The sequence below is a fragment of the Varanus komodoensis genome, unplaced genomic scaffold, assembly GCF_004798865.1.
Source record: "Varanus komodoensis strain SLA01 unplaced genomic scaffold, ASM479886v1 scaffold4, whole genome shotgun sequence".
Classification (NCBI taxonomy): Eukaryota; Metazoa; Chordata; class Lepidosauria; order Squamata; family Varanidae; genus Varanus; species Varanus komodoensis.
The window spans coordinates 47,005,859-47,018,963 of record NW_025335941.1 but is presented as its reverse complement, the minus strand read 5'-3'; the positions used below and the strand labels follow the sequence as shown (position 1 = coordinate 47,018,963).

Genomic DNA, 13,105 nt, shown 5'->3' with positions numbered 1-13,105 from the left:
CCATTTTAACCTCACAACAATCCCGAAAGGTAAGTTAGGCGGAGAGCTTGTGATTGGGCCAAGCGATCCCCTGAGTTTCACGAAGAACCTGGGCCCGCCCCCTGAATACTACATGACAGCGTGTGTATTGCGGCGGGGTGCAATTTTCTCTCCTGGGTTAGGCAGCAAAACGTCGCGGACCGTCCTTGGGAGAAGCTCTCCGCTCAGAACGAGGGGAGCGAGCGCAGCCAGCAGCCAGGCGCATGCGCGCCCGAGAGAGTGCAGGGTGCCCATAACAACAACAGAGAAAGCAAGTGAGCGCAGGAGTCGTGGAGGGAGCCCGCGCGCACCGGTCGCTCTTGGCTGCAGCAGCGACCGGCTCCGGAGGAGAACCGCGTCGCGAGTTTTGCGGGCTGCTACTCGGCTCCTGCCTCGGGGAGCGCTGGCTGGATGTAGCGCCAGGCGCTGCTGCCCGCGTTGTCTCCTCGCAGGAGAGGCGGGAGGGCTCCGGCTGGCTTCGCCAAGTGAGCGGCCAGAGAGGACGACGAGCTGGCGGCCGACAGGGGAGTCTCTGGCGTGGGCAAGGAAGTGGCGAAAAGGAGACCCGGGAGAGACGCATCGCGCGCGCCGCCACCTCGCGCCTCTCCTGCCCGGCAGCTCCGCTTCTTGCGCCGCGCTGGCCAGTAGCGAGTCCCTCGCGAAGCTGCGCTGGCGTGGCTAGCTCCGCACACTGCTTTTGGATAAGCGACGTCCCTCCTTTCCGGGCTCGGGGAGGCGGGAAGTGAGGGGGGGTGCGAAGCAGCCGACGACGCATCCCTGCCGGGAGACGCGGTTGGAAGGAGAGTGGGCGCGGGAGGGGAAGCAGACCCGTCGTCTCGGCGGCTTTCCCGCTGACTCGTCCAGCCGCCCACGACCGAGACCCGCACCCCCGCAAGGACCTGGCCCGTGCACCACGTTCCCGGAGTGCATCGCTCCGTCCCGCCTGCCCGGGGCATCGCCCACCCTCCAGAATCCCGCTTGTGGCGTCCTGCCCGCTGCAGGACTTGAGCGAGTGACGGCTACGCCGGCGGAGGGGAGTTCCTCTGAAGTGTCTTCCTCGAGAAGCCGAACCTCGCTTCCTTCCCTCGCCGCTTTTACGCCTCCTGCCGGCGCTGCCTCTGCGGCTCGCCTCGGACACATGAGAAACCAAGTCCCGCGCCGGCTTCTCAACAGCCAACTGTTCTCCGAGGGCCCGGAACTGGGGAGGCGCCGCCGGCAGCAGCAAATGACTCCACGGCAAAGCGCCTCCTCCTAGGAGAGGTCTTGGATGCCGCTGGGCTTGTTGGGTGAGATTCCCCGCGGGCGCGTGGGGCGTAATTGCCGCTCGCTTGCCCCCTAACCACCGGGTGGGCTGTTCCGCGTGGCTTCAGTCGGACTGAGCCCTCTGCAGACCGGGACGCCTTCCTTGCCCGGAGATTGCACGACTCCGTTCCTCGCACGCCTCGGAGTCGGTGGCTGGCCGCTCCGGAGTCCGTGCGTTGACCCGGCGCCCAAGCAAAGGGTGCCCGCGACGCCCCGGCCAAGAGAACAAGCCGCACAGCCGCAGGCGCAGCCAGGTGCCCTCGGCACGCACGCCCAGGGCTCGCTTGGAGCTCGTCGCGCCCGGAGCCACGCGCCTCGCGCGGGCGCGGCGGCCCCTTCCCGGCGAGCGGCAAGACCCGAGAGGACGGCCCGGCGGCGGGCCCCCGGCTCTGCCGCCGCCCCCTCGCGGTGCCATGCGGAGGGGGCGCCCTTCCTTCCGGCGGGCTCTGCCGCTGCTCCTGTTGGTCGCGCTGACGGCGCGGGGCGCGCGGGCCAGCGGCGAGTACTGCCACGGCTGGCAGGACGCGGCGGCGTGGCGGGACGGGTTCCAGTGTCCGGAGCACTTCGACGATGGCGACGCCACCATCTGTTGCGGCACCTGCGCGCTCCGCTACTGCTGCTCCCGCCCGGAGGCGCGCCTGGACCAGGGCGTGTGCGACAACGACCGGCAGCAAGGGGGAGCCGAGCACGGCCGGCCGGACAAGGACCTGCCGGAAGGCGCAGCAGGTACGAAGCGCTGGTCTCGCCTCTGCATGACTTGTGGAGCCTGGCTTGGCCCAGCGGTGTAGGACAGGCGGGTCTCCGCACCCACTCCCCAGACACGTCCCGCTGAAGCCGCACTTGTCTCTTAGCGCCGCCTTGTTGGCTCCATTATGCCAACAAGTTGTCTGTGCACGTAAGCCCGGTTTTCTTCCCGCCAGTGCAATGCCATGCCTAAGCTCCGCTGAGTTCAGTGGGAATTACTCTAAGTGAAGGGCAGCCCACCTGCTTTGCTGCCACAAAACTAGGAGCACATGGAGAGAATCTGGGTGTTTTCCCAACCCATGTTTGTAGCGCCTGGCCTGCGGTGCTGCTTAATGCTGGTGCTGTGGCGTGGAAAGAACTGTTTTTAACAAAAATGGCAAGTGCAGACTGAAACCAGTGCAGCTTTGCATTCAAAAGTAAATAAATAAATGAGGGGAATTTGTAAGTGGTCTGAGGGCAGATTCACAGATGATGCTAAAAAGTGTGTCTGGGCTACTCACACTCTTTGGGTGCACATGGATGTTGTTGCTGAAGGATGACAAGCAGCAGTTTTTAAATAGAGTGATCTGTATTCTAGTTCACCCTTTCTTCCCCCAAATTCATCCTTGCTTCACTTAGACACCAACAGGTTATGACAGATTGTCAGTCATGCTCAAAATGAAAACTTGTAGCTCTTTTAAGTTCAGGAGCACAGTTTAAGAGTACAGTCCTATGTGTGCTCAAATGGAAAAAAGCTCTACAACTTTCAGCTATGTTGGGGGATGTAGAACCTTTTTCTGTCTAAACACACGCAGGACTGTACCCCCAAATGCACTGGTATTAAGTTCAAAAGCAAGGGTTAAAAATACTCTGTTGAAAATCTGCAAGGCCATTTGGTGCTATGATATTCAGGGTTCTCAGGTTAGGTTCTCCACCTAATTTAAATAAATGTGCAATTCATTCTTAGAGCCAAGGGCGAGTTCTTTCGTAAATTAAAAAACCCTAGAAGGAACATCATAGATGTAGCCCACCGCAATTTGGATGCTAATATGCAAATGCCTGGGAAAGTAAGTGTGTCTTTGGCAACAAAAAGTTGGTCACTTTCCTTGGGGAGAACATTCCATAAATGTCGGACTGATTCATAAAAGGCCTGTGCCACTTCAACCACCTCTGGCTTCTCTGAAGAAGGATGGTCCTTTGAAGCTGAGTCAGAGACTGGGTAGGTTCATGTTGGGCAAGGGAGGCCTTGAAGTATTCAAGTCTTAACCCATGAAGGGCTTTCTTTGAACTGGACCCAAAAACAGATTGGCAAGGGGGCTAGGATGAGACCTGGGTTCATATGAGAGCACCTGATTCATATAATACAACAACCCACCAGTGGTGATCAATCAAAGTGGGTAGTCATGTTGTATGAACCAGCACAGTTTCAGTATGGTAGCTTAGTTTTCCACAAATCACTCTGGGAACCCATAACTTGTTTAAGGTTTGTTCACAACCTCATGGTGGCTTGCCAAGTTGCTTGGACCTGGGAAAGCGGTTTTATGGCGGGTTGTGGCAACCAGCTACAGAACGACTTCATAGCAGAAATGCCTGTGCCACTCGCTTTTAACAGTGATTGCCAATCCACCAATTTGGAGGGTCCATCATTTGTTCCCTAGCTTTTAAAATGTTTTAGTGCCTTAAAAATGTGCAACTGGGTTTGGATTTTTCTTTTCTTTCCTTTGTCAGTCTTTTGCAAGTGCACAGATGACTTTCTGGTGTAGTCTTGCCTGGTCAATTGTCTTGTCTGTTTCAGTTGTCAGAGAAAGCAGTGAAGTGGGATAATTGACAAGGTGAGGGGCAGGGGAAACCAGCAAAAGAAAATGCCTCAAGTGGGAGAAATATCTCCCTCTGGGTGATGTAATCACCTTGACTGTAAGTGCTGACAGTTCAGTACCTTGCACCTTTTAAACACTTCCCTGCCTCTCTAACTACTCTCCACTATTGATTCTTCCACTTTTCATGGTTCCTTTTCAGAGCACTTACTGCTGTAGTTACTGTGATTCCCTGGCAGTTCTAAAATAAGGCACCTGTATATTCACATTTAATGACTGGAAATGAAATGGAAGGGACATTTTCAACAATGAAAGGTCTAGGAAGCAAATGGGAGGACAACTGGCACACCTGCAGTAATGGAGCAGTTAATGCAGGTGCACAAATTTCCTATTCAGTTACTTTCCAGCCAATAAATTTGCAGACATTTCTGTAGGTTTGTCTAAGGTTTAGGGAAGGAAAGTAAACTGCAACAGTAGCTGCAGGGGAAAGTACTGCAAAAACCTGGAGCAGGGAGAATTAATACCTCCCCTTTCTGGAATAACTGGAGAATCAGAGAAGTCTTGAAAAAGTGGAAGACACTGAGAAATGTCAGTTCAGCATTTAAGAGCTGGAGGGTCACATTGCCAAAGGGGAGGTATTGCCCCCTCCTGCTTTTAGTGCATTTCCTCCTTTGCTTCCTCCTTTTGGTGCTCCTGATATCTTGCTATGTCTCTCCCTTCTCTTAGTTTTAGTGCTGCGTCTCTCCCAGGCTTCTGCAACCCTGTGCAGGCTGGCTAATAGGCATCTTTGCCTTGTCACTGTTGCTATTGCACTTGCAAAAGAAAGAGGAGATGATGGTGAAGATGATGAACACAGTCGCACATCTTCCATGGGCTGGAAAGAAACACACCAACTCTTTTTTGGGGGGCTCCAAAGATTAAAAAAGGTGGAAAGGAGGAATGAAAAGGTGTAGTGATCAGAGTGGAAAAAGGGAGACAAGACGTGTTCTGCTGTGAAGGATATTGGCATGCCGGCTAGAGGAATGAAGAGGACGATGTGGGAGAACAGCCCACAGTGCACCCGTCCATCTGTTGGGTATATCATGGATTGGCCAGCAAACAATATACCATAAGTGGCTTAATTCCCAGGGTGGTTTAGTGTGATATGTGAACACACCTGTCACCTTCTCCCACCCCATAACATGGCCACTGATTATGCAGTAGAGGCAGTTTCCAAACAGTCTTCAAAAACAGGCCAGCATAAAATGCAGCAATAATCTTACTTTGGATTTCCACGATCAGTGGAAATGATTGGTGTTACTTTTTTCCAGACCATGAAGCAAAAACTTTCCCTTTGCTTTCCTAAAACTCAACAGCTGGGAAACCTTGCATTTCTCAAAACGGAGGAAGGAAGAGAAATTTAAAAATTCTGGGGGAGCACTTCTGTGCCTGCATGCCTATGCAACCTGGTGGCTGCCCTTGCAGTAGTTTTGCCTTTCAGCTCTTAGAAACTGGGCAGTTACTTCAAATTGCTCCCCTTGGGCTGCCAAGAGAGCACACACCATCCAGATATGCCTGAAAGGGGTACGTACACTTGAGGTCTGATTAGCCCAACCCTCCTGCAACTTCCACTTCCACGAGTCTCCCAGAACTTCTTTCCAAAGCTACCTGGTAAGCAGTTCACATCACCACATCTCAGAAAAGTTTCTCACAGCAATAAGCCAAGCCCCATTTACTGCTCTGAAGTTCCAGTGGCCTCTTTATCCTTTTGTTCCCTAACTTTTCTGACCCAAATCATCTAAGAGCACCATCGGTATCACAAGTCCACAAGGCATTTGCTTTGGAACAACCCAATTAACTTCAAAAGGCACTAGTCAGCCTGCTTTCTAGACTGCAGGTTAACTTCATGTTGTTTCAAGTAACGTGGTTCAAGGTTCTGACATCTAGCTATCGAAACGGCATTTGCTTATCTCTGAAGAAGATCATGAAGGCCAGAGATCTAAAAGAGATGAGATATGTGTGTGAAGTTGCATGTTGGGAAAGGGGATTTCAAAGGAAACAACTTCCTTTATACATCAGTCATGGAAAAAGGTTTCCTGATTATATGGGGCATGACCAAGGCCAAACTATTTATGAAGGACAGGAGTCAGCCAAAGTGAAGCACTTTGAGGTTGCTGGTTTTGGAAAGCCAGAATGGTGTAGTACTTAAGAGGGTTGGGCTGGGACCTGAGAGGTCCAGGTCTGAGACTCCCTTCAGCCATGCAATTCACTGAGTCACTTAGGGCCAGTCACAGACTCTAAGCCTAATCTATCTCACAGATGTATTGTGAGGATAAAGTGCAGGGAAGGAAGATTGCAGAAGCCACATTGGGTTACTTGCAAGAGCAAAAAAGGGGGAAATATAAATGTAATAATCAATCAATCATAACTTTAAAACAAATTATTACATGCATGTAACTAGGCATGCATCCCAGGAACTGGCCTTATCTCTGATGCATTGCAGATCTTACTGATTTCAGAGTGAAAGGCATAAGTGCACAGCTGAGCATCTGTTGGAATCTCCCACTGAAATCAGTAGGATGGTTGAACCATGTCTTCATTCTGTATATACATTATCAAATTATTTTTAGGAGACCATGGCAGCCTCGTCAGACTCCAAACCTCCTGGAGTTGAGCTCTGTAATCCATCTTCCCATAGACTGATTCTATAGGAAAGCCTTCTCCAACATGGCACCCTCCTGAGGCATGGTCTATGACTCTGTGTCCAGATGTGCTGGATGGCAAACACCATGCTCTCTGGGGATTTGTAGCTTGCACTTGGTTAGGACAGGCTGCAGTATAACATTACAGGCAGTATACCGAAATGTCTACTTGCTGGGCAGAGAGATACAGTACTTTTGAGAATGTGGATGAAAGAACAAACACCCTGTTGCAATTCAAGATGGTTATGTGCAGTAAAGCCATTAACCTAAATGTGTTTCAAAGTGCTTGCACGATGGATTATAGCCAGAACCTGACAGAGTTCCACTGGGGTTAGCTAGTTAAATGACATACTGTTTTCAGAAATATTTTAATGCTTACATTTCCCACTTCCAATTATTTGAGCAGTATTTAAAGATTTATATAATGCAAGCAATGATAAAAATCATAAATAGCAAATGCCAGCTCATTAGGGTCTTTCTGCTCTCACACAAGTGGTGGGGATGCCCCCCCCCCCTTCACACATACACACACTTACTTACTGTGATGTGAGTGTCATCTGAAATCAGTTATTCTCTTGCAGAACTTTTGGGTTGGATATTCCTTTTCACGTTATTCAGAGGATCCATTTCATACTATTCAGAGGGTCCTCTATTCCTCTGTGCAGTGTTTTAGTGGGCTGGAAAGGCTGCCATGACAAATAGGACAGGGTGGGAGAAGCCCAGTCCCATCAACCGAATTGTGTGTGCCCAAATTTGGATCCCATCCACTGTGTTTATTCATGTGCAGATATAATAAATTATGTCTATAGTCAGCTGTAAGTCAGAGGATTATTTGACTAAGATTCCTTAAATTTGTTACAGAATTCATGACTTCACAAGGCTACTGGTGATACTGGTATATCCAAGGAAAAGGAAAGGAAATAATGATGTTACTTATTTGGCGGCTAAGCAGAGCTTAGTATCTGGGCTCTAAAGGTCTAGATAAGCTCAACATGATTGAGCACAATTGCCTTCATTCCGGAAGGAACACTGGAAGGAAGTAGCACGAGGCATTATGCGCACCACCTAACTGAATGCTCGCATCCACCAGCCAGGTGATTTTAGACTCTGGCCATAATGGCTTGTATCCAGTGGTGTTATTCCACCAGCATAGCATGGGCAGAACAGATTTCCCGCTCCCTTTTGCAGCCATCCCAACATCAGCTTTGGAGGGTTGTTGAAACTTGGGGTGGGCAGTGGCTGCAGGGATCAAGGAGAGGATGAGGAAGTCCTGTCATGTGGGCAGAAGATCCAACCCGAGCTTACGAGTTTACTCTTAACGGAGAAAGTGTGGCACAGAGGTTAGAATCATGGCCTGGGACTTGGGAGATCTGCATTCTGCTTTATACTCTACCATGAACCTAACTGATTAACCTAACCTACCTTCCAGGGTTGTTGTGAGTGTAAAAATGGACAGGCAGAGGACTATGTAAATTGCCTTAGGTTCCTTGTAGGAAGAAGGCAGGATATAAATATAATAATGAATAAAATGGGTGTCCCAAATGCTTCACATACATTATCTTAGGGCTAGTAAACAACACATGTATGCTAAATTTGTACTGTTCAACTCATGTTCCTTTTACTTGAAGTAAGCACCCAGAACCTGGATTGGGTTCAGGACCACCACACCTGCTTGTGGGAGATTTAATGCAGCCCTGCCACTTTCCCCTTTTCCCAGGATGTCCTCTGCATGGAGGTTGAAAATCAAGCAAACCCTCCATTGGTACCAAACCTTCCAATGCTTGCCTAGTTGCTTGCTTTTTAGTGCTTGTAGGAGGGGACAAATTAGAAAGAACAAACGGCTACGTGGGAAAGTTTAAGCCTCCCCTGGCTCTGTGCCATGGTCCTGATTGGGGCCCCACGTGTTTGTGCTATGGTTTAAAAATATGGTGAAGAATTGGTATTTAGCCTTCATTTAATCTTCAGTCTGGACTAATAAGACAGTGTCATTTTTCCCATATTGCAGATGAGGGTCAAGGACTGAGGCTGAGGGACTAGCAGGATGACGTAAAGTAGCAACCGCCCACAGTGCTCTTCAGATGTTTGGACCTCAGCTCTCATCATTTCTGACCATCGATCATGCAGGGCGATGCTAATGATAGCTGTAGTCCAAACCAGGTGAGATCTGGACTCACTGGGATGGCCTCATTTAGTCTCTCAGCCATTATGCAAAACTAAAGAATGCTTTAGTGTATGTTGCTCGCCAGAAGATGGGGCAGGGGCGGGGGGTGCTGTCCTCTGCCTCCCGTGAAGAACAAAATGCCCAGCTCATAGGTTTGCCCATGAAGGAACTGCTTCCTTTTCCCTGCCAGGAAAAATACTTAGCTCCAAAAGCTGGTTACTCTCGGTGCCAAATTACACATTATTTTTAAGATGAGCTAGCATCTATGTATTTTCTGTTCCCCATCCAGAAAAAAGTTCTGGAACACTCAGCATTCCCCTGCCAGAGAAAAGTACCGAAACTTCCAACATAACCCAGCAAGCAGGGCTGGCTGGGGAAAGTGAGAAGTTGTAGAACCCTTTTTCTGTGCAAAATGCATAGCTTGCACCCTTACACTCCCTTACATCATAGCACCATTGCAGCTGTAAGAATAAAATGGAGTTTGCTTCTGTTACCTTGATGTACTTTGGAAAGTACCTGAGCTGTGGGAGATTCAGCCCAGGCTTCAGCATATAAGTGGACATTGTTCTTTACTTGTTTTTTAAGGAAAAGGAAGTAAAATGATCCTGAAACTGGAAACTTGTGTAAAAACTGTCTGTACTTTAGTTCTTCCTTCTGAAATTGAGAAAAGTGGCAAAAGCCAAGCATTGGACACATCTGTAATTTCACATGTCGGCTCATTTAGGCTATACAAATGGCAGAATTCTGTGTTTCCCTTCTGTTTTGGTAGGAAGTACAAACATATTAGCAACAATATTCTAGATGGCAGCATTTCACAGAACATCTCAAATGATTCGTGACTGAGACAAACATACTAGCATTCTAGTCTACTTTTTCCTATTAATTTTGCTTCCAAGTTAAAAGGAGAAAATCCATAACAAAATTCCAGACAGAAGGAAAGTCTTAACACACAAGGTGTCCAAAATAGCATTGCACTCCATATATAACTAGCCTGCTACTGTATTATGAATGAAAAAGCACCACTTCCAAATAATACATTTATATGATTGAATTGCACAAGTAAACATTGCACTTTAACTTCTTTTACAGAAAGCCCTGGTTGCTTTTATTTATTTTTCTTGCTGTTTACTCCTGGAAAAAGCACATGTTGTAGACAGTACATTCATTTCAATGAGGTTTGCATAAGGGTCAAGTCCATGGAAATCTATAAAGGTCACACAACAGCAGTGGTTCAGGTATTACTACCCCCTGCCAAATTTCACCTTAAAGCCTTGCTTTTTATTAGTTTATTGTCACATTCAGATAGCTTTTGTAAATAGACTTCTAACAGTGCAGTTCTATATGTGTCTATGTAGAAGTAAGCATTACTGAATTTATTAGGATATACTCCACCCATCAGTTGCAGTCTTAATTCTTGGAGTAATGTGGCCTTCTTTGTTCTCTTAGCCCAGGGTAGGCAACCTCAGTTCTAGGAGCCAAATTTGGCTATTGGGTAGTTTCCCAGATGGCTACGCTCCTTCCCTTTGTCCCACCTTGCTTCCCCCCATCCTTTATCATTTGGTGGTTTCCATACTTTTGTGCAGTATGTCCTCATTCTAAAAGGTCAAAAGGCCTAGTGAATGCTAGTAAGAGCTTTAGGGTGCAAGTCTTTAGACAGCAAAAAGCCCCACTGTTCCCAGCATTCTTCAGGGAGCCCTTCCATCACTAGAATGCAGCTTCCAAGAACTTCTCTGAAAGTAAATTTTGCCCTCAGGGCGAAAGAATGCCTTGTGGCTTTTTCAATTATACAAGGCAGGGCAAGAGCCCAGTTAGGAAATACTGTATCTGCAGTGCCAAATGTTAATTCTGACCATGTTATGCATTTTATATTACATTTTATTCATCAAAACTGGAGGTAGAGTAGTTGTATGTTGGTTATGATGCCTGATTATATTTTGACATAACATCCTACACTTGTGGAGTATCTTCCTGGTACCTTCGAGAATTTTTATATGAAAGCTGTAGAAGCCGTCCACTGTGTACCGGATGGCAGAACTAGACATTACCCCAAGCATAGTGCTGCCTCCAGAAGTGGCATCCTCTTGTTCTGCTTCCCATCCCCGCCCCTCTAAATAAGCAAGAATGGAAAGTTGCATGAGAATACTTCACCACACCATTTGTTTCACCCGTTCCAGTGGCAGCCAAGGATGTGGCATGGCAGTGGGAAAGAACAGGATATGAGAACATGGCTCCCTGTATTTGAATTCCGATGGGTAGTGGGGCTTGGAGAGGGGGGCCTGAAAAGGAAGTGCCTTTTTTGACAAAGGCCCTGTGCTACAGGCCTACTCGAAGCATGTCCATTCACATTGCTTGCTGCTTGTTTCTTTAGAGCATGGCATTTGGTTTGGGTCTGTCTTTTAAAAGTTTCCTTTCTGTTGGCAGTGCCCATTTACGTGCCGTTCCTTATCGTTGGGTCCGTGTTTGTTGCATTCATCATCCTGGGATCTCTGGTAGCAGCCTGCTGCTGCCGATGCCTGCGACCCAAGCAAGAGCCGCAGCAGAGCCGGGCTCCCGGAGGTAATCGGATAATGGAGACCATACCCATGATCCCAAGTGCCAGCACCTCCCGGGGCTCCTCCTCGCGCCAGTCAAGCACTGCTGCCAGCTCTAGTTCGAGCGCCAACTCTGGGGCCAGGGCGCCCCCCACCAGGTCACAAACCAACTGCTGCTTACCGGAAGGGACCATGAACAATGTGTACGTCAACATGCCAACCAATTTCTCCGTACTGAACTGCCAGCAAGCTACACAGATCGTGCCTCACCAAGGCCAATATTTGCACCCACAGTACGTGGGGTATGCAGTGCAACATGACCCTATGCCCATGGCCCCTGTGCCGCCTTTCCTGGATGGTCTGCAGAGTGGATACAGGCCCATTCAGTCTCCTTATCCTCACAGCAACAGTGAACAGAAGATGTACCCAGCAGTGACTGTGTAGCTTCAAGAAGCAGGAAAATAAACGTGTGCACACAAGCAGAAAAGAGATATATCCACAATAGACTGTGAGCAGAGGGGGACACTTTGGGAAGAAAAGTTTGCTGAACTTAATTTGTAAATAGTTTTTGAAGACTCATGCATGTCAGGCAGTATTTATAAACTGTTTTCTTTTCATCTGGTTCAGTTGCCAAAAACACCTGTACAAATATCTCTTAGAATTAACATCTCCTGATAATGCTTCCATTCCTGTGCATGCTTCGCAGCGGCAAAGGATTATAATGAAGAGGCACCTACATTTCAGTTAGACAAGAGTGTGTGATTAAATGCCCGAGCCATTAAGTGCTCTTCAGATGCTTCACAGTCAATGGAGAGAACGTTTTGGAACATGGCACAAGATAATATTTTAGAAGGGTCTTTTCTCACCACTTGGCCCTGAGTCTAACTACATGTCGTATTGCTGTACTGACAATCACACTGAGGATAGAAAGTGAAGCAGTCCAATCCTGGTTAATTGCAGTGTCTTGCAGAAGAATTGACTCCCTTTTGACATTTCCACATTTTTTTTAGAACATGGAATTGAACTAGATTGAAGTGGTATTATTAACGCATGGTATACACAAGATAGTATTGTTATCAAGCGATGGACGCAAGTTACTGAACACTGTGAAGGCACAAAGTATTTTTTATTGTGGCAGTAAACAAAAACAAACTGGCACTTGTTGGCTGCATAAGTATTCACTCCCTGTTCTATGACGTCACAGCCCAGAGTCCTGTATAGGACTGCTAGTGTGGTTAATAAATAAGTACAAATGGATTTTTTTTGCCCTTGCTGCAGAATGGTAAGAGTCACGCTCATTGCTCAGGGAACACCATCCCACAGTGAAATGTGGTTGCGGCAGCACTTTTCCTCAAAAGGGCCTGGGAACCTGGTCAGGAGTGAGAGCAAGATGGATGGAGCCATATACAGGGCAATCCTAGAGGAAAACTGTTTTCCGCTTGCAAGGGACCAGGGATAAATGCAGGATAAATGCAGGAGGAAAAAGACCCTAGAACCAAAGTTTGAAGTGGTTTAGAAAGAAGACCCTAAATGTCTTAGAATGATTGAGAATTAGTGCCAGGATTTCAATGCTGCTATTCGCCAACAGTCCCCATCCAACCTGGCAGTTGGAACTGCTTTGCTCAGAAGAATGGGCAAATACTGCAGGACCCAGATGCACAAAGCTGATAGAGACTTACCCAAGAAGAGTCCCAGCTGTACTTGTTGCCAAAGGTGCTCATACCCACTATTAACTTGAGAGGTAAATTGTACGCAACCAGCAAGTGCCAGTTTGTTTCTGTTTACTGAGCTTTTGTGCCACAGTAAAAATATTTTGCAGCTTCACAGCCCTGGGTTTCTCATGTACACCAAGTGGTAACAAGGCCAATTAAATCC

General features: G+C 48.0%; 1 protein-coding gene across 1 annotated transcript; it reads left to right on the top strand.

Annotated features, from left to right (window-relative positions):
• Window positions 1-1,733: 1,733 nt before the first annotated feature.
• On the top strand, window positions 1,734-11,674 carry SHISA2 (shisa family member 2). The gene is made up of 2 exons (XM_044441798.1): window positions 1,734-2,046; window positions 11,121-11,674. The coding sequence occupies exons 1-2, from the start codon at window positions 1,734-1,736 to the stop codon at window positions 11,672-11,674; spliced, it is 867 nt and encodes a 288-aa protein (XP_044297733.1).
• The last annotated feature ends 1,431 nt before the right edge of the window (window positions 11,675-13,105 follow it).

Bases quoted from the DNA above. Each gene is read 5' to 3' on its own strand.
- SHISA2 (XM_044441798.1), top strand. From the start codon at position 1,734: ATGCGGAGGGGGCGCCCTTCCTTCCGGCGGGCTCTGCCGCTGCTCCTG. The intron at 2,047-11,120 runs GTACGAAGCGCT...TTCTGTTGGCAG, and splicing joins CCTGCCGGAAGGCGCAGCAG to TGCCCATTTACGTGCCGTTC.